The 26,462-nt window shown below is 35.2% G+C and overlaps 3 protein-coding genes across 4 annotated transcripts; 1 reads left to right on the top strand and 2 right to left on the bottom strand.

Annotated features, from left to right (window-relative positions):
• Nucleotides 1–3,415: 3,415 nt before the first annotated feature.
• LOC112523629 (DNA damage-repair/toleration protein DRT100-like) lies at nt 3,416–4,510 on the bottom strand. Its single transcript, XM_025133299.1, has one exon. The coding sequence runs from the start codon at nt 4,508–4,510 to the stop codon at nt 3,416–3,418; it is 1,095 nt and encodes a 364-aa protein (XP_024989067.1).
• An 8,979-nt stretch (nt 4,511–13,489) lies between these two features.
• LOC112523697 (S-protein homolog 29-like) lies at nt 13,490–13,930 on the top strand. Its single transcript, XM_025133382.1, has one exon. The coding sequence runs from the start codon at nt 13,490–13,492 to the stop codon at nt 13,928–13,930; it is 441 nt and encodes a 146-aa protein (XP_024989150.1).
• Nucleotides 13,931–14,427: 497 nt separating this feature from the next.
• On the bottom strand, nt 14,428–23,979 carry LOC112523169 (FACT complex subunit SSRP1-like). 2 transcript variants are annotated; one of them, XM_025132654.1, is made up of 17 exons: nt 23,831–23,979; nt 23,147–23,235; nt 22,539–22,724; nt 21,625–21,730; nt 21,202–21,338; nt 20,992–21,075; nt 20,822–20,916; nt 20,637–20,745; nt 20,378–20,464; nt 17,743–17,835; nt 17,413–17,610; nt 17,154–17,299; nt 16,926–17,073; nt 16,208–16,306; nt 15,642–15,824; nt 14,948–15,026; nt 14,428–14,703 (listed from the first exon to the last, which is right to left on the bottom strand). In XM_025132654.1, exons 2-17 carry the CDS (start codon nt 23,198–23,200, stop codon nt 14,579–14,581), a joined length of 1,929 nt encoding a protein of 642 aa, XP_024988422.1. In that variant the 5' UTR covers nt 23,201–23,235; nt 23,831–23,979; the 3' UTR covers nt 14,428–14,578. The 2 variants fall into 2 exon arrangements, with proteins under 2 accessions (XP_024988422.1, XP_024988423.1); XM_025132655.1 differs by lacking the exon at nt 23,831–23,979 and adding an exon at nt 22,825–22,895 and having other exon boundaries at nt 23,147–23,228.
• Between the last annotated feature and the right edge of the window lie 2,483 nt (nt 23,980–26,462).

Genomic DNA, 26,462 nt, shown 5'->3' with positions numbered 1-26,462 from the left:
TACCCGGTAAGAGCGAGACAAAGACCAATAGTCTTACCCGGTAAGTGATGGTAAGCGCTTACCTGGTAAATTGTTGCATACGATGTCGTTTTAGTAGACTAAAATCTTACACGGTAAGTAAATAATAGTGTTAAATTTTACCGGTAGGCACCTATGGATAAGTGTTTGGTAAACAGCCCCTAATACTCTTTAATTTTCTCTGCTTAGTTTGTCTCGTAATATTTTGTAATATACTTTTATCGTCTCAAAAAATGTCGGTTCAAGCTCTTTGCACGAGGATATTGCTCGATCTTCTAATATCGAGACTCTGGACAAATCAAACCGTAAGGCACCAATTTGGAAACATTTTGATCTTGTTCGAAAAGATTGCATCTTATATGCCCGATGCCATAGATGCAGCAAGTTGATGACGTCGAGAGGAAACTCATCATTAAGTCGTCATTGGAACGTAAGTACTTTAATCTCTAATTCAATATCGTAATTTTTATTATTCATAATAATTTTTATAACTAATATTACGATATATTTTTAGGGTTTTTGTCTCCGAAGAAATGGCGGTATTGTATCAGAACAACAATGAACAAACGATGTATAAATTATCCGATGCAGACAACAATTTAACACCAGAATTATGCATGAAGTTGGTGATTCACGAACGCTTTCCTTTCAACTATTTCAACATCAAAAAACGTTTTCAAGTTTCAACTTATTTAAAAAAGCATTGCAACCGTAATTTTATCAGGTAAGTCGTTCTGCTATAAAATGTAAAGCATTTAAATTTTTTACACAAATACATAGTAATTTACAGAAATTTTTAAAACAAATACTACGGTTCACAAGTTAATGAGGATTTCAACCAACCAAAACGGTGGTGCTTGATTGGTTTGAGCTTGACTCAAAAAGTTAAAAATATCTGGAGGTCACAGGTTCAAATCCAAGGAGGAATAAAAATCCCTTTGTGGCCACGAAGGTTCAAATGCGGTGATTTCATGCTATCAACAAAGCAGGTGGTCGTCCTGAGATTAGTTGGCTTGCATAGCGGGTTGGATATCCAGGTTAATAAAAAAAAAATGAGGATTTTAACCGTGTATAATTTAAAACATGGATAATAATAGCAAATAATGCTATGTTTAGGTTAAACATGCTTTAAATTTGATTTGTGATGGTATACTATTTCATATACCTTGTTGCCATATTGTTACTCTTATAAAGTTGCTTTAGGGATTGTCAGATATGCGTTTACCAAATAACAGATATTACTTATTTTATTGTTTGAATATGATAAAGCTGAGAATCTTACTTACATAGGGATTAGAGAGTCTTACCCGGTAAGTGAATGAGAATGATCTTACTTGATAAACCCGTAACAGGTAAGCTTACCAACAATCAATTTTGATGATTGAAAAATGTTACTGATAAGGTTAATAAGGAGGTTGATTTTTACCGTTAAACATTTAATAAATGACCCTCTTCGAAAAGATGGATAATGTTTTTGTTTTATGATGAAAGAATGCTCAAAATCCAAGCTGAAACATAAAACAAAATGAGCTATTACCTTAATAGGGTTAGCTTTCAGTGAGAAGTGTAAGAAAAGATCTCCACCCTTGAATCAATCATAATTGAATTGAGTGTCAGCATTAATAAGATGCACCAGATCAATTTCTTTATAAAACGCAAATTATACGTGGGCATGAGATTAAAAATGATCAATGGTTCAGATCTCTTCTTACGATTCTCACCATAACTTTCATTCTCACACGATCTTTCGTCTAACCGAGTATTATAAAAAACACGTTGAAGATAGAATAAAAATTTGATACTTTATACAGTTGACATGAATTAGTAGCATCACAAGATATATTAAGTGTTTTATATGAAACAACGTTATCATTATCACATATTTATTTTTTTTACTACTGACATAACTTTATTAGCTTTAAATGGTATTCTCCAAAGATATAAACGTAGTTTTGATATATTTTAAAATATCTTTAAAGAATTATTTATTATATATGAAGACGGATATTCGGCTCGAGAAGAAATTAGTGGTACATAGAGTTTCGTTTCGCAATCATCAAATGTTAAAAAATCTAATATTTTTGTAAGTTGTACATACAGTAAACGTTCAAGATCATCATCAATTTTAGTCGAATTACTAATATGTTGATACAAATATATTAAAAACGATAGTCGATATTTTAAAGTGATGGCAAGACATATAGGGACAAGATGGACCCTTTTGAGTTTTTAGCCACAATGACTCGGGATGCTTTAACTATCCAAACTAGTATCGTAGTTTCGGGAAGTTGTTTTATTGACGACATGTTCATAAATGCAAAAAAAAACGTTATTTTTATCCGGAACCAGTTCAAATATGCATCATACTAAAAGACTGATTTAATGACAAGAACATTGGACCTTGAGAAGGCTTGGAAATCGAAGCGACAAGTTTAACAACTCAATCGCATCATTTTATTCGACTGGCTTATAAGCCAATCATGAACTTCAACATCAACCAAACGAAAGTCGACTTCAACTACCCCACCATGGGCGAGTTACAACTAGGGGTGTCAACGAGTCGAAACAAATCGAGTAGCAGTTTGTTCGAGTTTGACTCGAGAAAATAATATCATGTTTGAGCTCAACTCACTTGAACAAATTCTTTCACAATAGTGCTTAAGCTCGAATAACATTTCGATGTTCGAGCTCAAGCAACTATACATTGTTACATAAAATTGAAGCTTTATAAGCTCGTTCACGGAAGCAAACTCAAGGTCGATTCAATCAAGCTTGAAATTTTTATATTTTGATGGTATGATTTATGAACATATGAACATGTTGGCCTTGAAAAAGCGTATCCTTCTATAGCTTGGTTCAACTCAGCTCAAAGATTTTAATCAAATTTCAACCCCCAGCTGAACATTGGTGTTATAAATTTGAATATATATGTAAGTTAAACGAACTTTATTTTGTATACAAGATCAACTCGTACTCAAGAATCATCAAGCTCTAACTCAAAAATCATTAGGCTTTAGCTCGAAATAAACGAGCTCAGATATCTTGTTAAAATAATCGAATGGTTAACACCTCTATTTCCCGTTTTTGTTCAGGAGCCGAAACGAACACAAGGAAGATCTTTGCTAGATTTGCCATGCCACAATATATTAATTAGTTGGCTAGAATAAAAGAGACATGATTTCACTTAACAAAACCAACTCAAACAACATCAAAGAAAAATACCCATTTCGTAATAAATTAATTTTTATAACTAATGAGAGGACAAGAACATACACAAGGGTGAAACTGTAATTTCCTTTTATTTATGTCCTATTGGGTTAAATCTATTGATATACGCGGGTTTCCAAATGCCAATACACAAACCGTGATCAACCAAACCGAACCTCAAACGACGCCGTTAACAAACTCGCATGAGAGGCGCACCGCAGAGGCAATCATTGTCGGAGAACGACGACGCTTCTAAGTGATCGAACGGGAATCCCACCGGAATTTCGCCACAGAGGTGGTTGTTGCTCAGGTCCAGATGTCCGATATACCTTGCAAAAGCTAAAGATGCAGGTATAGACCCTTTCAATTCGTTGAACGATAAATCTAGCATGGAGAAGTACGTTGTCGAACTAAAAACATCCGGCAAGTAGCCTTCGAGAGCGTTATGGCTTAGATTCATTATGTTTAAACCATTGCTTCTTAGTAGACATCCCGGAATCTCCCCAGAGAGTTGGTTGCTGTCTAAGTTGAGTGTAGAAAGAACCGGCATTGATCCTAGTTGAGCAGGAATTGAACCAGAGATTTGATTCATTGACAGATCTAAGTCAGCCAGACGGTAGATGCTGGTGATCGAAGTCGGGATACTTCCGGTAAGTTCGTTTTGTTTCAGTAAAATTCTGCTCATCATCGAGAGCTTGCCGAGATTCGCCGGAATTTCACCGGAGATTCGGTTGTTTCTGAGGTCCAGATGCATGAGATTCCCGAGGCTTACGATTGATTGAGGTATATTGCCAGTGATGTTGTTATCAGCAACATTGAGAACAGTGAGTTTTCCGAGATTTCCAATGTCAACGGGGATTTCGCCGGTGATCTGGTTTCCGACGAGGTCTAGGATGCGGAGGCGAGGGAGTGAAGTGATACACGCCGGAATCTCGCCGGATATACCCTTCCAGTCTGCGACGATTAGAGTAGTGAGCCGGTCAAGCGAACACAGGGAAGGTGAAAGTGAACCGGACATGAAACCGGTTCGGCCGGCTACCGCAAACAACGTGTGTTCCGACTCGCCACGTAGGATAATGTCATTGACCCGGCCTTCAGTTGGATCGCAGCTGATACCGTACCAGCCGGTGCAGCAGTCGGAGCCGGTCCAGGTGTTAAAAATGCCCAAGTAAGGGTCGGTCAGGGCGGACTTGAAAGCCAACAATGCTCCCCGGTCCGACGGAGGGCAGGAGATGACGACGCCGGCGAGTAGTGTCATCATGACCACCAAGTATGTAGCTTCCATTCTCTCTCTCCCTCTCTCACCAAACTCTAATTTGGCGATGGAAGTTTTCAATGAGACTGTCACCATGAGTAGTATATATATGGCCCTAGTTCAGACTTCAGGGGGAACGTCTTTGATACAAACTCAAAATAATATCAGAAAATAAATAAATATTAGTTAGGGTCGTTTATCAAATGCTTACCTGAATAAATATTTACCAAATCATATTAACTTATCGGATGAATATGACAAGAACCAAGAATCTTACCCGGTAAGAGCAAAATCAAGGACCGAAAGTCTTACCCTGTAAGTGAATGACGACTATTACCATGGTTTGCGCTTACCGAATAATTTATTACATATAATGTCGTTTTGATGGACTCAAATCTTACTTGGTAAGTAAACAATAGTGTTGATTTTTACCGATAAACATTTACCGAGTAAATGTTTAGGTAAACGGACCCTTAGTAAAATTGGTTAATTATTAATCAACTATCAAATATTTTATTATATATAAAAAGTTACATTGTTTTATTAACTTAACAATTATAACTCAACTCATAATGATCTGAACGTAATTCTGGGGTTTGAATGACTCGTAATGTTAATTAAAAAAATCTTAATTAAACAATCATGATTTAAATATAGACTTAGGGGCCGTTTACCTAAATGCTTATTCGGTAAGCACTTACCGTTAGGAGTCTAGCATTATAATTTATTTTACTAGGTAAGATTGTAATACATTAAAATGGTAGCATATGCAACAATTTACCCGCTAAGCACTTATCTGGGTAAGGGTCGTCACCTTCAGTTACCGAGTAAAACTCTCCATCTTTATCATTGCTCTTACCGAGTAAGATTTTTAACTCTTGTCATATTCATCAGATAAGGAAAATTACTCGGTAAGTACTTACCAAGTAAACGTTTAGTAAACGACCCTTACTTCCCTTTTATATTAGTTACCAACTGAAAAAAAAACTTGATAAAGATCGATCTCGATAAAATCCGATTAGAACAAATTCCAAGTTTGTTAGGCAAAGCAAGTCATGATGCAAGTTTTTGTAGCAAATGTAATGTTTTAGATCTTAAAAATTGAAAACTATTTCATATTTCTTATCATATGTACAAAAACAAACAAAGCCATCATCATGGCTACCAAATCTTAGGAAAAATTTCATGTGAATTGAGATCTCAATCTTTATTCTTTATATTAATATTATAACATTTTAATTAATGTGGTTAAATTTGATATCTTTTTTTCAAAACATTGATCCGCTATAACGTGTTTTTTTATGTTAAAACACAAGCAGGGGTGGAGGCAAAACGTTTATGTAGGAGGAGCTTGGAAACGTTAAGAAAATTTACGATTTTAATGTTTAAAAGATATTTTTATAAATACTTGTCTATAGATAATAGTTGTTAAAAAAGAACAGTTAAACAATATAATTATGTCTATATTTACATAAACAAACACAAGATGTGTTTACAAGTTTCGATAAACATATAAAAAAGTAAAACCTTTTGAAAGTACATGAAAAATATCGGAAACAACTGTTTTATTTAACAAAACTCTGAAACTTTTTGGCATTTTAAAAGAAGAAAAATAATAGTTAAGTATAAATAAACAAAGTTTTGAGGGGTAATAAACTTTGAGTCTATATCAACAACAAAATCTATAGAAGTTCCAAGGGGAGCGTTGGCCCCTTGTGGCTATAAGGTGGCTCCGCAACTGAACACATGCATTCAATAAAGCTGTTTATAATCGAATTAAACTCGCACAGGAAAAAAAATCACTTGTAAATGATGACAACAAATAACATAAATGACTCCTAATCAATCTCTTTTTGGAGGAGGGTTTCAGCTCTTGAAATGTGAGAGGATGTGTATTGAATGCTTGAGAAATAATTCAAAATTTCAATGTTTTATAGTAAATAAATGCTTTAACACGTTCAATTTAAACAAAAATGATAGGTGAGGAAGCTTAAAGGGATTAGCAGAAGTCTTTTGAATCCTATTAGATTTTGGAAGATAGAATATATTTTTGATAGAATAGTGGTTAGTGCAGAAGTCCAGGAAGAATAATTTGGATGCCCGTATTTATCTAATAGCGTTAATGGATTAGCCTAGTGCTAGCACAATTGGTTTCAGGGCGGTATATGTACATAAATAGGTGAATATTCGAATCTGAAAACTACAGTGTAGAAGATATGATTACTTTTAGATTGGGCTCCTTGTAGGCAATGGACTCTTGCCCAGTCATCTAGCAAGACAATGGATATCTAATTTGAATTGGCATCAGAAGATGAATTAACAAGGAGATATGGGTTTGATTTCACAGATTTGATGGTGGTGATGGGATGCAATCTGGTGGTGGTTTGATTTCACAATAGGTTTACACACAGAGAGAGAATAGGAGAGATAGGTGCGATGGAGACAGATTTAGAGAGTGAGGCAAAGGAGATAAGTGCCGACAGGAGGTGGTCGGCAAGAGGTGGCCGATGGTGTGCTGTGAGAGAGAAAGGAGGGTCGACATTATTTTGGGATGAAATTGTTGTACCAATTTAGAGTAAATTATATATTTTGTCCCCGTGGTTTAAAAAATGGTAAAATAAGGAAAACAAATGCTAAAAAGACGAATTTACCCTCACAGTTAACAAACAAGTTGGATGGTTAGTGTGAGGGACCAATCCATAAGAAACTGCATATGTGGAAGATTTTTTTATAATAAAGGAAGATAAAGGACCAAATCTGTAATCTACTCTATTTCAAAATTAGAGTAAAGTTCACTTTTGGTCCTTAATGTTTGTCAATTTCAATAGTTTTCATCCCTCAACTTCATTTTAACATATTTGTCCTTCACGTTTGACACCCCTCAATGATTTTTGTCACTCCTCCTAACGGTCATTAACTTTTACCGTTAAGTCCAATTTGATAATGCGTATTTTAGTCATTTTACATGTTTTCTTAATTTTCTTGTTTTTACAAAAAACCATCAAACTTTAGAGACCTATTACGTAATCTCTGATATATATATATATATATATATATATGTGTGTGTGTGTGTGTGTGTGTGTGTGTAGACAATCACAGGGACAAAATCGTCGGGATGATGAATCACCGGACACCCTTGAAAGAGTTCCCCCAACCACTATCGACCACTCTCCCTGTCTTTCTCCTCCCCCTCCCCTTTGGTGAGAAAAACACGCCAACCACAAATTTTTCATCTCCTCTGGCGTCCTACCTCCACTCCTGTCTATGAACCGCGCCCTTACAACATCTCCGACGAAATCATTCTCCCCCACACTGCAATGATAACGAATGACCCTCATTGGCATCTCATCTCTGGCACAAAGGGTCGACGTCCATCTCTCCCCCTTATCTCTAGCACAAAATTCAGATCTGAACCAACGTACTTTGCCACCATATCTATAACCGAACCATCTCTCTCCCATTATCTTCGGCATAAAAACTACATTTGCTTAGATAGAGGTGAGACTCCCGTAAATCCATTATCCCACCTGTAACAACCACTCTTTGGTGGTACTATCTCCGACCATAATGGTGCTGGCGAGTTTCAGTTCACCAAGGTTTTCTTCACCTCCCATATCTATCTATTAACTGGAATAACTTTTAAGTAAACAACAGAGTTGATCAAACTGCTTTAATACTTTATTGATCAAAATAAGGGCTCATTAAATAGAGCGTACATAAAACATAAAGAGCCAAAGAAGCAGAAAAATACACTAACTACTGATACGTGAATTGAAAAGTTCTACCCTACAAGGTAGGAGCTTTATTAGAAGACTAAATCATATCTGCCAAGTCAGCTGCCCGTTAACAATTCCTCCCCCAAACTAAGCTTCTAGCAGGTGACTCAATTTGTAACTGCAACATTCAAACACCAAGCATGTCACGAAGTTTTTGAAATGTTTCAAGCTTCACAGGCTTCGTCATTATAACAGCAACTTGTTCCTTCGTGTCACAGTAATTAAGCTTGATCTCCCTATTTTTAACCAACTCACGCAAGAAGTGAAATTTTACTTTGATGTTCTTGGTCCTTCCATGAAAAACCGGATTTCTAGAAAACTTAATTGATGATCTGTTGTCACACATAATTGTAATGCATCTACATTTAATCTGATTGAAGCTTTCAAGAACTCCTCTCATCAAGATGCTTTGACTAGGGGTATAAATGAGACGAGACAACTCGCGAGCTACTCGAGATCGACTCGGTCAAAACTTGTTCAATACTCGTCTCGAATAGGCTCGACTCGACATACTAACGAGTCGAGCCGAGCTATCTGATACTCGACTCGATAAGCTCGTGAGATACTCGAATATAATTTTTATATAATTAATTTTATAACATAGTTTATAAAATATACAATATAAAATATTAATAACAATTAATTAATATATAAAATAAGATAATAAACTAAAATTAAGAACTTAAAAGTAAGTGACGTAACAAAATATATATAATATTTCACAATTTATAACCATACCTTACAAAATAAAAAAATAAAAAATAAATTGGATTTTTTATATAAAAAAAGGAAAAAATCTAACATAAATCTCGGCGCCTCATTAAGTCATTATTCACAGAACAAAATCTCCACTCTCAAGTTTTAATAGAAAATTTAGAAGTTTAGAACATTAGACCTAGGAGCGCCTCCCTCTCCTTTGCCTGCCACGGCCGAGCCAAATTAGAAGCCTTCTCAAACACCCCGACGACCCTCCTCTCCCACAGTCATACGCCGGCGACGGTCTATTTCTCACACGCCGACGACCTTTGTCTCCCCTCATCACATGCCGACGACCTTCGTCTCCCACAGCACACGCCGGCGACTTATTTCTCACGCACCGACGATCATCCTCTCCCACAGTCACACACCAGCGACGACCTCCCTCTCACACGTTTTCTCATACCTCGATTTCCTCTCAGCCTCCCTCTCGTTTTCTCACAAGCCCATTGTAAGGGACTAATACTAATGTTTTTAATTTTTAATTTTATGTTAGAATCTGATTATATAATCCGTTTTTAGTTTTTTGTTTCAAGTTAGGGGCCGTTTACCAAACTCTTATCCGGGTAAATGCTTACCAAGTCACATTACCTTATTGAATCAATATGACAAGGACCAAGAATCTTACCCGGTAAGAGCGAATACAAGAACTGAGAGTCTTACCCGATAAGTGACGACGACGATTCTTACCAAGGTTAGCACTCACCAGGTTAGTTGTTGCATACGATACCGTTTTGGTAGACTAAAATCTTACCCGGTAAGTAATTGATGGTTTTAAATTTTGCCAGTAAGCAATTACCCGGGTAAGTGTTGGTAAACAGCCCCTTAGTTTGCTTCTTTTTTAGTTTTTCGTTTCAAGTTAGAATGTAATATGCTTCTGTTTTTAATTTTCTTACTTTTTTAGTTCGAATCTGACTAACTTTAAGTTCGGATTTGAATAATTTGGTTACTTGTCTTTAGTTGGAATCTCTTAAGGCTACTCGTTTTTAGTTGGAATCTGATTATATAATTTGTTTCTATTTGGAGTTTAAGTTTATTTAAATATGCATGCATTTATATTTCTAGATATGTTTGTAAGGAATCTAATTAATGTTTATGTTTGTAAGGAATCTGATTAATGCTTCGTTTTTATGTTTAAATATGCATTTACAATTCTAGAGATGTCTAGTGGACCACAAGTATTTTCCACGGCGGTTGGTGCTGCAAATGAAGATTTTTATGTGAATGTAGATGAATGAGAATCAAATGAATGGAAGAACGTGTCCATGGATGTTAATGAAGAGCCTCGTGACTCCTCCCCTAACACCACAAATAAAGATGCTGAGACTGATAATAACCCTTTTCATAACTCTAAAAGACCAAGAGATCAAAAGTATGGGATGAATTTTTTGATCTTGAAATGATACAAAAATCAAAGGAAAGTAAGGTGCAAGTATTTAAAAACTCCCTTTTTTCTTTTGAAATCTAAGAGCACTACCCATATGCCCGACATTTGGAATCTTGTGTTATGAAAGCGAAACACGTGAGACAACAAAAATTGATTAATTTTTTGCCATCTGATTCAAGTACTCGTACAAATCAACATGGATTTGTTATTGCTTTACATAATGGTAAACTTTACATGTTAAAGATGCGAGACGGGATAGCCCATTGGATCATTGTGCATGAGCATCCTTTCAGTATTGTTGAGGAGGAAGGGTTTAATTTAATGATGAAAAGGGGAATACCTGAATGGAACCGTGTACCCCGAGTTACTATTAAAGCAGACTCTTTCAAAGTCTATGAGTTTGGGAAGAAAAAGCAAAATTTGTTCAAGAAAGTGGAACGAGTAAGTTTGACTACATTTCGTTGAAGTCAAAGCCACAAAAATTGAATATTTGGTATTACCGCTCATTTTGTGGATCTTGATTGGAAGCTTCAAAAGAGGGTGATTAACTTTGTTCATTTGCCTCCTCCACATAAAGGTGCGAATGTAGCTGATTGCATCTTAACATGCCTAAGGGAGTGGGAAATTGAGGACAAAGTAAGTTCTAATTTGGTTAATAAATTAGTGCATATATGTGTATTTATTTTATTTATGATTTGTGTACTAATAAAGCTTAATCTTTGTGTATTCGTGTTAGGTTTTCACAATTTCTGTGGACAATGCATTTGCAAATGATTTTGTATTGCAATTTTGAAGGATAATTTTGAATCAAATGGGTGGCTTATTTTGCGGTGGAAAATTGTTTCATGTCTGATGTTGTCCCCACATTCTTAACATTATGGTTCAACATGGGCTTTAACAAGTGAAGAACATTATTGTGAAAGTCCATGATATCGTTGATTACTTAAACTCAAGTGATGCAGATCTTAAGCGTTTTGGTGTACTTGTAAGCCAATACAACATGAATCATCGAAAGTCAGTTCTTGAATGCAAGACACGTTGGAATTTAACATACAACATGCTTGATTGTGCCATCAAGTTTAGATAGGTATTTCCTCGATATGCTTTGCATGATCGTAATTATACTTCTTGTCATAATGAAGAGGAGTGGGGTAAAATTGCTTGATATATTGAAAGTATTTAAAGATGCTACTAACTCAATATATGGTTCTGAATATCCAACTTCTAACTTGTTTCTTGCTGAAGTACAAAGAATTAAAGTTATGTTGGATAAACAATCTCAATCGAATGATGATTTTGTTAAAAGTATGGTAAACCACATGAAAGAGAGATTTTGATAAATATTGGGGGGAATGTAAGATGCTAATGTCAATAGGGACCGTGTTAGACCCTAGATTGAAAATGAGGGCTATAGAGATTGCATGGCCTAAAATGTTTCCTTTAAGTGTACCTTGGGATAATATCAGTAAAGTCAAAGAGGTGATGTATGAGCTTTTTGATGAATATGTGAGAATGTTTTCTTCTTCTATTGGGGACGAAAGTGGAGAATGTGAATTTGGATCAAATACTCATGAAGGAAATGATAGATCTAATGGTTTATCTTATGAGAATGTTTTCTTTTTCTATTGTTCCATGTATTTTAGTGGGGAGACATCGGCAACTCGTATGAAATCTAATCTTGATATGTATCTAGAAGAGGGGTATTTCTTTAGTTAAGACTACAAATTTAATATCTTAGTTTGGTGGAAGGAACAATCAAACAAGTTCCAAATTTATCTAGAATGGCTGCAAATATATTGTCTGTTCCTATCACTACTATGGCTTCGAAGGCAACCTTTTAGTGCTGGTGATCGTGTAATAGATCCTTATAGAGCTTCTATTGCTCCAAAAATGATACAAATGTTGATGTGCACGGGTGATTGGTGTAGATCACTCCATGGAGTGAAAAGGAAGAATTAGGTAAATGTGTAAATATGTTAAGTTATTTATCTTTACTTTTATCATGTATGCTAATTTGTTTTTGTTTTTATTGTAGGAGAACGAAGAACAACAAAGGAAATATTCATTCAAGTGCCATTCATGAAACCCGGGAATTGAATTGAAATAAGATCCGTTTTGATTTGTTGATGGATTTATTAGTACTTGGTTTTAATATTGTATTTTTCTCAACTTTGTTTTGATTTTGGTTGTAAGTTACAAGTAGTTATGATTTTATTTTGTAATTTGATTGTAAACTCTTAATTTTCCGGATTTAATTTGCTGGTATTTTAAATTTATTTCGAACTTCTATTATTGTTATGCATTAAATGGGTTCGAGCTTAATTTGAGCTTAGTTCAAGCTTGATTCGAGTTCGAGCTCGAGCTTGAGAAATAGTTATTGAGTTAGAGTCGAGCTTTGATTTTTACTATTCGCGAGTTTTCTAGTGGAGTTCAAGCTTGGAAATAGGGTTTCGAGTTCGAGTTCGAGTCGAGCATAGTGATACTCGATCTCGACTCGCATCATTTACACCCCTAGCTTTGACAAGCGCATGCACAGACTGCTACATATTTACCTCTTAATAGTTTCATTAAGAGGCAACATCTAAATCGTTAAGAGGTTAATCTTGCTTGACAAAAAAAAAATTCTTAATGGTTCTAAAACCTTCTGAATGATTTTATTTCATGTGTCTCTCTTAACCACTTAACCATTAAGCTCCCAAATTTCATTGTAAACAATTATCAAACAATTATATTTCATTTTGTAATATATTATGAGAGCTTCTTAATCATTCTAACCGTTTAATCATTCTGCATCAAATCATTCAACAACTGTCAAACAGCCTAGTCATGTTTATTGCAAAACGTTCTTTCAAAAGATACTTTACAAATGATTTGATATTTTGGTTTATATTTAACTCTCATTAAAAGTGTTAGAAACTCTCCAAATTCCAATACGGCAAAACTTCAAAATAGTAATGCTGGGAATTTATGAAAACTAATGACGAATTGATTTATCAAATCCACATTACTGAACAATGAGCATATGTATAAACCAAAGCCAAAATAACAGAGGTTAAATCACATCCATTTTTACCCATAATGAGGCGGAGCATGACGGCAGGTGGTGGCTCGTTGGTCGTGATCATGGCAGCAATGCTAACGGCCACCTTAATCTGTGTAGCAAGCGGCAAAACTATGGTACAAGTTACCAACTTGATTGAATACGATAAGTCGATGGTTATTCATTGCCGGTCATTAGATGATGATTTGGGACGACGTACACTTTTATATGGTCAATCGATGGAGTGGAGGTTTAAACCAAACTTTTCGAAAACCACATTATTTTATTGCAACTCATGGTGGGAGACAGGCGTTATGTTGCAAATTCATTTCGATGCGTATGATTACATGAGGGATCATTACAGATGTGGCTCAAACTGTCGATGGTTGTTTACCGTCAATGGCATCTATATAACTCGAAGCATGACTCGTGGGAGTTTAAATTTTCTTGGTATTCATAGTTATTTCACTAGTTTTTGTCAGCCTACATGAGATTTATTGGGTCCGTTTGATTTACATATGAGATTTATTGGGTCCGTTTGATTTACATATGAGATTTATTGGGTCCGTTTGATTTGATTTTGCTATGTCAGCTCCACTTATGCTGGATCATTTAAGTTTTGTTGCTGAGTCAACTCGTGGTGTTTGTAACAACTTGGTAAAGATGATGAGAAAATAGGGTTGAAGATAGTATTTTCTTGTTTCACTAGTTTTTATTTGTCTCACAATTTGGTTTGATAGAGTCAACTCAACTGCAAGCATTCACACATTAGTTCTGTTTGGTGAGTCAACTCGTGATTGTAACAATTTGGTAAAGAAGATGCAAAAATGCTAGGGAAAGAGAGTATTTTTTTTTCGTATTTACTGGATCTGTTAGGTTTAGTTTTTACCGAGTCAACTCAACTGCAAGCATTCACACTTAGTTTTGTTTGGCGAGTCAACTCATGATTGTAACAACTTGGTAAAGATGATGCAAAAATGTGAGTGAAAAATGACCAAAACAAAATTGGGTTTCTAGCATTTTGGTTGTTTCCTGTTCTTGAAATTCATCTCTAAGTTTGTTCTTTTAAAACAAAATCTGTAAAGCATAAATGAATTCAAAACGGAAAACAAAAACGGTTCAATGGAGGCGTTACACATTTAGGCGGTGTCGGATCCATTGCCTGAGTTTGTTGGTGGTGGTGGTGGTTTGTAGCCGCTGAGTTCATCTCGGTATCGCTTCTTGTCTGCCTGAGCCTTCGCTTCGTATGGTTCCTTCTCCCCAGCTACAAAACACATTATACATGTCAAACTTTTTTCAGTAAGACTTGTCGAATTCGAATCCTATAGGCACTGTTAGCTCCTTATGCATATGGTTTGCCCCCTCCCGCCCCTTGTGGAGGGGCCGTTTCAATATCATATGGGAGTGTATATCAAATTAGAACCCTAAGACCCTCCACAAAAATGAGGCTTCAGCAGTATTCAGAAATATATAAATGTATGAAAAATAAAGTGTGAAGGTTACAAAACCTGATAACTTGTTCCATCGTTCACCAAGAACCCTCCCGATTTCTTGAAATGCAATACCAGGGTTGTCTTTCTTCACATTCTGAAGTTGAACACATGTGAATGAGAAATCATGACACATGTAATACGCTATGGTAAGTTCATTAATCTAACCCATAACACTCGAAACATACTATAATGACGTGTCACATAATTTGGGTGAGATCAGGACACCCAGCGGCAACCCAATCGGCACCTGTTGGACCACCTAGCAAGCCTTCTCCAAGGAAGGGCAACTCGACTCTAGAAGTTTAATAAAAAAATTCTCAGATACGATTTTCTAGAACTCACTTCATCTTCATGATCAATAATAATCATGAATATTTAGGTATACTCATCATGTACATGTACATGTAGATGTACATGTAGATGTAGATGTAGATGTAGGTCCCAGTGAGAAAGGATGTCCACTCTTGGATTAATCCTAATTGCTAATGAGATACACCGAGATGTACCGGATCAATTCCCGTGAGAAGCGCAATTCATGGGGTGGGATTGAGATTAAAAGTAATCAAGGTCCAGAACCCTTCTTATGCTTCTCACCTTAACTCCTATTCTCACACGATCCTTCGTCTGTATATGTATATGTATATGTATATGTAGAGAAGGATAAAAGGACACATAACAACTTGCAAAATATATAAATGTGTGCACCAACCTCTCTTTCAGTCTGTGAGAAGAACATAAAACCACTCATAGCTCTCTTTGGTGCATTCGGGTCTTTTTTCTTCTTCTGTTTTCTCTTCTTTGGCCCATCATCTTCACTGCCTTTGGTTCTCTTCTTACTTGAAGATGCTTTAGAAGTAGTAGGTTCTTTCTTCATTTCCTTCTTCACAGGTTTCTGAAATATAAAATGTTAGATTCAATAGAATCTATATCTATATCTATATATAAAAAAAGAATCATCAAGAGGGAGCTTGAAGTATTATTTACTATTTTCTCCAATTTTTTATTTACTTTAAAATAAAACCCTATCATTAAATGAATAAACCTTACATTTTCCTTTTAATAATTTACATGTAAAATCTTACTATATTGATAATTTTTAATCAATTTAATCGATATAAAATGTGTGGGGTAGGTTTCATTAGAAACCCAAGAATCGCTTAGAGCACGACACATGGCATATTCATCAAGAATATGGACGTGTTATTCATCATGAATGTTGTAACATATTTATCTAGAATGTGTAACAGGGAGTGAAATCAAAACCGCACTACTTGCCTCCTTTTCGTCTCCACTTCCGCTAGCATCAGAATCGTCTCCCCCAGAATCATCAGTAGGTGAGCCTCCATCATCTTTGTCAGCAACAAAATCCTCGTCCTGCATAATTCCCCCTGGTTCAGTACGTGATATGCACACCCAAAAAATGACGAACAAATAAACAAACCAAACCAAACCAAACCATACATCCCACCCAGAGGTGCAGTCTGGGGAGGGTAAGATGTACTCAAACTTGACCTCTACCTCAAATACTAAAGAGGTTGTTTCCATGGAGACCCTCGGCTTGTGAAAAGTGTGACAAAAGGAGAAAAAGGCAGATATGATAAAGTTTTAAAAGAACTGGTTAAGAGAAAAACATCGTATTTTTAATGATTTAGAAATAATATCAGAAAAAGGATTGACAGATCGAAGGCCAGGTTTCTCTCAAACATTAACATAAAAGAAAGGAACAACAGATTTAAAGAAACCGTACACCCATAATCTAACTTACTAACTCTATCTCCCAACCTCTACCTCCGGACTCCTCTAACTATGAAACCCTCCCCTATTTTGCGATACTAGTCCTGCCTTTCCAAGAGCTCCTATCTGAAAGGAAAAATGATAACAGAAGTACACATTGTTTATTGGATATGAATCCTTTTCATCATTTTGTATACGAAAATATCAGAAGGGATTGCATCTGTCCTGCCCGAAAAGAGATGAAGAAAGATAAGTTTACCTCCTCATCACTGTCATCTCCACCAGCTTCATTCTTTATCCGCTCAAGATGCGGATCAACATTATCATCATCCTCATCTTGTAGCACGGCTGCAACACCATCTGTGGTTTTGGCACCGCCCAGATTCATGATCTTAAGACCTTTTGAACTGCATCATTTAGATGGGGAAGTCAGTGATTGTTTTCTCACAGCCTCAACCAACTTCCAAAAGATGCAAACTATACTGACTTGATGAAATCGAAGAGATTATGATATTCATTTCTCTGAATGTTCCGGAAAAGATGTTCTTGTTCTGTCTTCAGTCTAATAAGAAGATCAAAGTAATGCATATTTGATCCTCCGGCAGCATGTCTTTCAAATTCGACATAATCAATCTAAATTAAAAACCAAAGCAAGTCAAGTTGACAGAACTTATGAATCAGTTAACTAAAGACAAATTAAAAGCATTAAATTGTACCACTATGATCACAGAAATTTAACGTAATACCTCATCATATAAAATAAGAGTAGGAGGCTTTGGGAGAAAGAAAAAGCTCTTTTCAAGTGGATAAAGGACACCATCTTCAGCTTTTAAGGATGATTTTACGGCATAACCATCCTGACAACTACGAAATTTTCCGGGTCTAGTGAGTTTTGTGCCAGACAAGCCTCTCAATACCATGGTGAACACTTCATGAATGAGTCCCTGTTAATTTGAAGACAATCTAAAAATAAAACTGCACAGCCAAAATTGGTGTAATGGAACTCATAAAAAACCCCTATAAACTAGCTATTTCGTCCGGTCACAGCTAAAAGTCCAAGACTAATTTCAAAGTACCTTATAAGATGGCTCTAACTTGTCCTTGTACTTGGTAGCAAATAAATCTTCGTTCATAGTCAAGGTGCTTTCCACCACATAATCCGTTTCAAACTGTGGCACACAATAAACATACAATATGAAAGTGTAGGAAATTTAGCAAAGAAGAATGAAAGGTAACCTTTCTATCTATTTTTTATAGCAGGAGCAAGTGTTGCCTAATCGCCTTAACAATAATGAAAGAAGAGGGAGTTTGTTAGTGGATAACAAAGTCTAACAGTATCTAGAATACAAAATAGCAAAATGCAAGACCACATATCCCGAATGACATGGCATATCAAGCAATCTTATGTTGCTTCTCAGAGCTCTATCTGATCAAATTTCCCCACCAAGAAGAAAATTACAGTACAAACAGCTACAGTGCTATCATCAAGAGAGCCTCCCCAGTCCGCATCAGCATAGGCATGCATAGAATCAGAATAGGCGTGGAGAGAAAGATTTGAAGATTTTCAAGTAAGAAGTTCGAAGTTCATGCTTGCTTGTTCCCTTGAGATAGCGAAGTATAGGCTTAACTGCAGCCGAATGAAGATCAGGACTGAACATCTCAGAAAATCAATGCCTTTAGTGTGTAAAAATCCCTTGGTAACTAATTGAGCTTTGTGATGACTGACTGTACCATCAAGTATTTAGCTCAAGCCGATTGACCTACTTGGAGACTACAAGATTAGCATGTAAGGCTGGTGGAACCAAAAGCCAAGTCTGAATAAAGAATAAAGCAGAAATTTCAGCAAGCATCGCACTACACCATGTCGGACTCTTACTATCCTGAGAAAAGGTTGTGGGTTCCATATAGAAAGAATAAAAAAGCATGGTAAAGAACATATCAGGAAAGCTTTAGACGTACAGGTATGATCATGAATTTGGGTAATCATAGAATGAGCATGTGGAGGATATGAAGCAGAAAAGGAGGTTGAATGAGGTAAAGAGTCAGAGAGAGGAGGACACGAGATGGACGAGATACAGGTACGGAAGGAGAAGATAACCTTTGTGATTGGAGCTATATCCAAGGAAAAATGCAAGCAACAAATGGAGATAGTTTGATAGCATAAGATTGGATAGCATAAGCAACCAAAAGCTGCGAAGAAGGATGCAATCTGGTTAGCATGAAAAAAGAGTTCATAGGGAGGGTTATGATAAAGATTGGGAGAAGGCAAATAGTTAATAAGAAAAGCAGCAGTGGAGTAAGCATCAAGCCAGAAAGAATGGGGTAAGTGAGTTTGAGAAAGAAGGAAAAGTGCCAATGCAGGTAAATGACGTTTTTAGTGCCCGGCTACTCCATTTTTTTAGTAGGGACAGGAAATTCTATAGGAAATGTCGGAGCTTAAAAGGAATTGCTCAAAATTACCATAAATTAATTTACGAACTCTACATTGAAAATGTTCTATTTTAGTGGAGAATATGTTTTCAGAATGGCATGGGATCGACTATGAAGAGTGTATAACCAAGTGAAACGACTAATATCATCAATAAAAGGTAATAGAGTAATGATATCCACATCAAGAAATGACAAGGGAAATCCCCCAAATATCTAAATGTATGATTCACAAGGGACTCACTATGAGTTAAACCAGGTAATAAAGTTAATATAGTGTTTTTAAAACTGTTACATGCATGGCGTGGGAATATATTATATGTGGTAAACAAAGCTATTGTAAGATGGAGGATGACAGATGACCAACTCCAAAATGGTTGGATTCTCAACTCTAGACTGTTAGCATTTGTTCATGGATTAATAGCTTGGATCTCAACTCCAGAATGGTCAAAAATCGTACTCAGTTGTAATTAAAAAAATACTCTGAAATCATTTAGAATATGAATGACAAGATCTGAGTCTAGAACAGGGTCACCTATAGCAGCTAAGGATTCTGAATTTTTGTTGACAGTATTACAATAGGCATCAACAACAAGTTCACCTTGTGAAATCATTTGAAGTTGATTTCAGAGGTAGGTTTTTCAGGCAAAAGGCCTGTTGTAAATTAAAATGTGTCAAAGAGCTTGAGATACCAATGGCGACGTGAGCAACGAAAAGATGGAGTGCAGCTTTGATGCATGAGCTGACATAGCCATCCAGTATTTTCCACTCTGTCATCTCTGATGAAGACTCAGTTGGCGGAGCTGCTACATCGCTGGTGATGAATTTCCTTGATGCTGGAGTTCAAGTACAGTGGTCATTTGATGTTTCCATACCAAGTAATTGCCTCCATTCAATTGAATGGAAACAGAATTGGTAATATTGGTGATAGGTAATTGGGCTAAAGTTGGAGGAGTAACAATCTGTTTTTCAGTCATACTGAAGAAGAGAATCTGCTGACAGAAGAGGAAGAATTGTTCTCTGATACGACGAAAGTGTAGAAAATTTAGCAAAGATGAATGAAAGGTAACTTTTTGTGTATTTCCAATAGCAATAGCAAGAGTTTCTTTCCAGTTTATACAATAATGAAAAGAGAGAGAGTTCGTTAGTGAATAACAAACTCTCACCAATATGTAAAATACAAAATGAAATGTCATGAGTGAGATGGCATATATATTATAACACAATTAAATACACTTCATCCCAAAAAGCTAATATAATTATAACTGGAGCAGAGAAACAGACCTGCAATACTATATGTGGATACATAGTTTGGCCTTTGCGGATTGGTGGATCAAGGGTAACAACAACAAACGTATGGGGTTGGTTTGACTGCACTATGACAGGAAAATTTTGAATTATGAATAAGGTCATTCAGAAATTTGTTCCAGAAAAAATGAACTACAGTTACATATCAATCATGCTGCAGCCCATAATTCTAGAACTATTCAACAAGGCACAAAAAAGTTCATTTATTCTGGTGAGAAGAAAGCAAAAGACAAACCTTTGGCAGTACGAAAACACGAACAACGCTGCCGAATTGAATTTTGAAATCATTGGCTTGCCCTTGCAGCCGCAAAAAAGATAGATGAAGTTCAACATTGTATCGACCCCTGCAAGAGAGAGAGGCATTGCATAAATTTGATTATCTAAACCACCAGAATGATAACAATGATGCCAAGAACCCACCTTGGAGTAAGAATCGCAATGCCCTCAAATGTAACTACGGCCTCCTCACCTCCAGCACCAACATCAGCCATTGATATTATTTTCTCACGGAATACCTGATGGGAAACAAGCCTGAGACTAGAACGATGCTACACATCAAGAATACAATGAAGAAATCCAGACGATCAAACCTGTGCAGGTGGACGGTTTTCATCACCAACAAACTGTGTATTATTATTTGGTATGTGAAAACTTATCTCCATCAATGAATCTTTCTGCATTATATTTTAAAAAATGCCAAAATCGTTATAGACTTCAAGCCTAGTATCATAAACGTACACATACAATATACCATGAATCATCCAAGAGAAGGAAATGAAAACTTATTAACAAAGAGGGACCTCGTTTGCACCAGTTGTGTCATCCACATGGAATTCCAATATGACGTCATTCTTTCCTTGAAGTTGTGTCTGCGACACATCAGCTAAGGAGACTTCAAATGCTTGCTTCGAACCAACATTAAAAGACAGCATATTGCCTGAAAATTTTCAGAAAGAAAAATACTAAATGATCATAGACAAAGAATGAATAACAAATTAACCAGCTCAGTAAACCATATAATCTCCACAGAGGTATCCTTAGTTGATTTCCAACTACTTTTGGATAAAATGTTTGTCGTTGTAGTTATCGAGTCATTACACCGGAATATTACTAAATGCATGTAGCTCCACAATATGCTATTTTGGAGATTTTACATGAGCAGCCAACAGAAAACAAACAAGTTTAGGATAAGTTAAAAATGACACAGCAAAGGTTGTCTGAACCTTTTAAATCAACTTCTCCCCAGTTTTTCCCACTAACAGAAAGCTGCTTTTCTCCTGTTGTTAACCCACAAGAGTTCTGAAAAAAGTTGGTCAGGCTAATGACATCCTGCAATAACAATAGAACACTATTATAAGGACACGGATGCCTATAAAATTCTACTGAACTGAATCAAAAAGAGTAATAAATTAGAAGAGACCTAAAAGCTAATAAATCGTAATTTTTGTTCCCAAATATAGTAGATAAAGTTATATATCTTTCGTAAATATGGCAAGATCATGTCACAAGAGACAAGGATACGCACCGATCTGTTTATATAAAAGTGGACCATGGGTAACCAGCTATAGAGGTTAAATTATAAAAACTAAATTAAGGTACGAAATTCCACATCCATGGTAAACACCAAATATATGTGAAGCAAATTATCTTGTACTACCATGCAAAGGCATGTTATAATTTCTGGAATTCATACATCAATTATATTTATAAAAAAAACACAAACCTAAGCTGAAGCCTTTTTGTGTTTTTACTTTTATCTAGTGCTCTCATACTAGTCCAAACTATCAAAGAAAAAGAATTTATTGTGTTGTCTGTAACCATAAGCATCAAGTTTTACTTCGGATATTTATGTCTCCCCCAAAAAAGGGCCCTCACATTTTTCCCAATTTTTGTATCCCCCTTCTATCTGTGGTCAACACCGCACGGGTCATGCACCTTCCATACCGGCCATAAACACCCAATTAAATTATTAGAAGCACCCCTGCTTCCTAGGCGGAGATTCAAATTGGCAATAAAAAGATGATCATGAAAATAAATATCATGGATACCATATTATCATTATTGACCAAACAAGTAAATAACTTACACTTTCCTATATGTAACAAAAATACATACAGGAATGATTATAGAAAACTACCTGGTCACGGAAACCAGTGAACCTGTAGTTCAAACCATCCTTAATTTCAACAGCAAGCCGATTCGTCCTAGGAATTTTCATCCATGTAAGACCCAGGATATCAGACTTGTCTACTTCAACAGCCTTACCACCTCCTTGTTTCTTCCACAATATACCGCCGGAATGAACTTTAAGCTGACCTGGATTCTGCATTGCATAGCAAGCATGCTAGTAACACAAAAACCCTAGAGACGTTTTTGCCAAAGTTGAAAAGAAGATGCAGAAAGGCAAGGAGAAGTGATATTACAGTTTAGTTCATCGCATCTATTAATGTTACCATCAAATGGACATTAAATTGAAGCTGATATCAAAGAAGTTCTGCACAACTCTAACATGAAAACAGGAAGTCTTCTTCCAATACCTCTAATAAAATTCATCAAGTCTGAGGACAAATCAGGTGAAACCCTTTGGCAAATAACAAAACAGCTTCCATACAAATTGATAGAAGATGTTTCAGTTTTTATTAAATGGTATGCATCGATTTGCTAAGATTAGTTACAAACTATATTGCAATATAATACAGATAAGAGGGAAAACAGAAGAAAGCTTGAGGAAATAAGAAAACTCACAGTGCCCCAACGACCTCCCAGAGATATGTTGTTGAACACATGGCCATCTGTCATTGTTCCAAATTCAAGATATTGAAGAACTATCTCAGCTGCAGATTATTCAATAATCATAAAGATGTCATTTAGTCACACCACAAGAGATCGCTCAATCAATTAGCATATGTCTAAAAACTTGGAATTATCCCTTATTCCATAATCCATTGAAGTGAAACATAAACGGATAAACCTAATAAGCAGTGACGTAGCATATAAATTCATTGCAAATTGGATTTCTTCAACCAATGCATCATATAATCAAAAATCAATGCATCAATGATTATTCTTCTCACGAATATCTCGAGATTTCACAAACTAGAAACCTCACAACATGATTCAGACCGGAAACTGCTAGAAGTTTTGCAAAAAACGATCAGAGTTAACGTAATGCAAACTGGGAATACTACCAAGCTATAGAAGACGTCATCTCCTCGTTGCGGAATATCCCAATATTCGAAAAAACGAGTAGATTCCAATATTCTACATTAGTTTCTACAATTTTTCATATCTAAATCATATCAGACTACAGAAAAGGTAAAATTAACCAGATTTTTTGCTCACTAAAATAGAGATTCACATTCACATAATCCATAGCAAAAGTGATACTTGACTTAACAGATAGATTTAGGTTGAGAAGATGCGACTTACTGAGATTCCGATTAGAGGATTAATTGCTCTTGATCAAAGAGTTGCCATGATAAACGAATGCTTTGATTTTGATTCTGTGCGTGAGAGAAAATGGGGGAGGCGGGGTGGGCAAAAACCAGGAAGAAAGCTTTGCAAATAAGTCGCTCGTCAGTTTGTATGGTGCTAAAGGTTAGGTTTTCATTCAAATACAAAAACTGGGGACCACGTCAATCTTTTATTATAAATAAAAAAATTAGATCTTAAATTTTAATTCGATTAAAAATAAATTTTTATATTATTTTTAAAATATATAATATTCATACCCATAAATATAATTGTTACCTTTTATAATGTTTGAACTCATGACTTGTTGTGTGGGTGACTTAAAGATTCGGATATCGTTAAAATATCATATTTAWAAATATAAAAACTTATTTCACTTTCTATTTTATTTTTTTATATAATTCCTAAAATCTGATATATCTAGTTATTCGAATTGAAATCATTTGATTGACCTACACTTACGTGGTAGCCAATTGGGTGGATTGCTGTAGGATTGTGACGCAACAATCCATTTGGATTATGTTGTACTCGTTAAATTTTAGAGGGATATAATAGAAAATTTCATTTATCTTGGGTTTGAATCTTAATCCTTGTGGTCATGGAAGTTCACGTGTAATGACTCCAAGTCATCATAGCCTCGGGAGGTTAATCAGTGCTCGTAAGTTGATCAGGAAACCTATGGTTACAAGAAAAACAGTAATTCCTACCTCATGTGTATGAAAAACAAAGAAAGTTCTACAAATTTGAAAACTAGGCACGTTGGAATTAAGCAAACCAAGTGTTGTGCATCTTGAATTCAAAAAGTCAAATAGGTAAAACATATTGTGAGTTGAATGGAGAAGGTGGAAAGTGTAAGTCAGCTTGGCTATACATGCTAGCGTGATCAATTCAGGGTTTTTGAAAAATGACTAATCTGAAACCATCAACGATAAGGGGGTTTTGTTAAAGTCAATGTGACGTTTTTGTTTATGCTCTATAATATTTGGTCAATTTCATGTTTGAAGATGTTTATTAGTAGTATATATGATAGTGATTGAAGGGGATCATTAAAGAGTGTAGGCCTCCAATTAAGCTATTATTGAAGCCCCCAATACAGATAAGGGGTTGTCCAATCCACTTGTAACGTCAACATAAAGCCAACGCTCAAAGACAATCTTGAATTTGGATGAACCGACATATAATAGATAATTCATTGAACCAAAATCTAATATAGAAAAGAGGTTTAATCATTTGAAAAACTCTAAAATTTGTATTGTATATTAATGCATATTACTTAAAATTCAAGATTACAAGTAATTATGTATATGTACAATTTATTAAAGCTCCATGTTTGAATTCGTGTAACTAATTGTGGATAAGCATGATCAAATACAGGATAAACCTCCATTTTAAATATAGAAAATCTAAAATATAATTAAGATAATTATTGAGTTCTAACGGAATGTTTAATTATTATCTTTATAAAAAATTATATTGTTAAACCAAAAATAAATTACTCTGTTATTAAATCTAAATTAAATTATAATAAAAAATGAATTATAAAAGTTACACTAAAAAAAACGAACACTAGTAAATAGTTAATTTGATATTAATATCGATTTAAAATTTTCAAATTTTTATCCTATCTTCAATTCATATTTCATTCAAAAATAAAAACATCATCGTTTTCTCAAAAACACATAAAATCCTATTATATTGATAAAGACAAAGAATAAAAATTAAACATTAAAATCGAAATTTATCTTGCTGCATTGTGCGAGTACCCTTCTAGTTATTTAACGTATTAACTAGAATCTCTATCTTTTCTACCTTAAGCTTGGCAAACTAGCTTTTAAGCTAACTAATAACTGATAAGTTAGTTGTTAGCTGATAAGCTAACTGATGAACAAATTGTGTTTCACAAAACCTAACTTATAAGAATGTGAAATAACTAAAATGAGATCTTCAAAAAATAGTCAATTACAATGCTTGATGATATAATTTAAATAAATTTCTAATAATATAATCTATATCTATATCTATATATATCTATAAAGCAAAATCATGATAGGTTGACGTGGCATCTCCTCGATGCAAAGATCCAATTTTTCTCTTTTTTCCACATTTTGATTTTTTTCTTAATAATTTTGCAAATTAATGTTTACATTTAACTCAAAAACTCTTTCCTTTCTCTTGTAYGTTTCACCTTTAATATTTAAATCCAATTAATTTTCACATTTAACTCAAAAACTCTTCTATTTCTCTTGGAACGTTTCAACTTTAATATTTAAACCCTTCAATCTTTGGTTTTTTTCCATTTATGTGTTCTCCATCTCCATGTACGAGCTTTAAATTACTGGTACGCTCTCCCCTCTTCTTTTCCATCTTTCATCTATGGCAGAAGAGTATACACGAGTTTATCATTATATGTAAGAAGACATTGGAACTTGGATTAAGAAGAAGTCTCCATTGAGGCTTTAGAATTTTGTGAGAATTTTGATTGTTTTTGTTTTTGTTGTAGATTCACTTTTGTTTTTATGTTTTTTATAGTTTTTTAATTTGTAATTTTGTAAGAAAAAACACCAACAATAAAATGACATTTTTAGGCATC

Source organism: Cynara cardunculus (assembly GCF_001531365.2).
Source record: "Cynara cardunculus var. scolymus isolate 2C chromosome LG 12, CcrdV1, whole genome shotgun sequence".
In the NCBI taxonomy this organism is placed as follows: Eukaryota; Viridiplantae; Streptophyta; class Magnoliopsida; order Asterales; family Asteraceae; genus Cynara; species Cynara cardunculus.
Note: the sequence above shows the minus strand (reverse complement) of the source record. Positions and strands in the feature narration are given on the sequence as shown.

Bases quoted from the DNA above. Each gene is read 5' to 3' on its own strand.
- LOC112523629 (XM_025133299.1), bottom strand. From the start codon at position 4,510: ATGGAAGCTACATACTTGGTGGTCATGATGACACTACTCGCCGGCGTC.
- LOC112523169 (XM_025132654.1), bottom strand. From the start codon at position 23,200: ATGACAGATGGCCATGTGTTCAACAACATATCTCTGGGAGGTCGTTGG. The intron at 17,611-17,742 runs GTACTTTGAAAT...TCAAATTAACAG, and splicing joins AGTTAGAGCCATCTTATAAG to GGACTCATTCATGAAGTGTT. The intron at 17,300-17,412 runs GTATTACGTTAA...TTTTTAATTTAG, and splicing joins CTCTTATTTTATATGATGAG to ATTGATTATGTCGAATTTGA.
- LOC112523697 (XM_025133382.1), top strand. From the start codon at position 13,490: ATGACGGCAGGTGGTGGCTCGTTGGTCGTGATCATGGCAGCAATGCTA.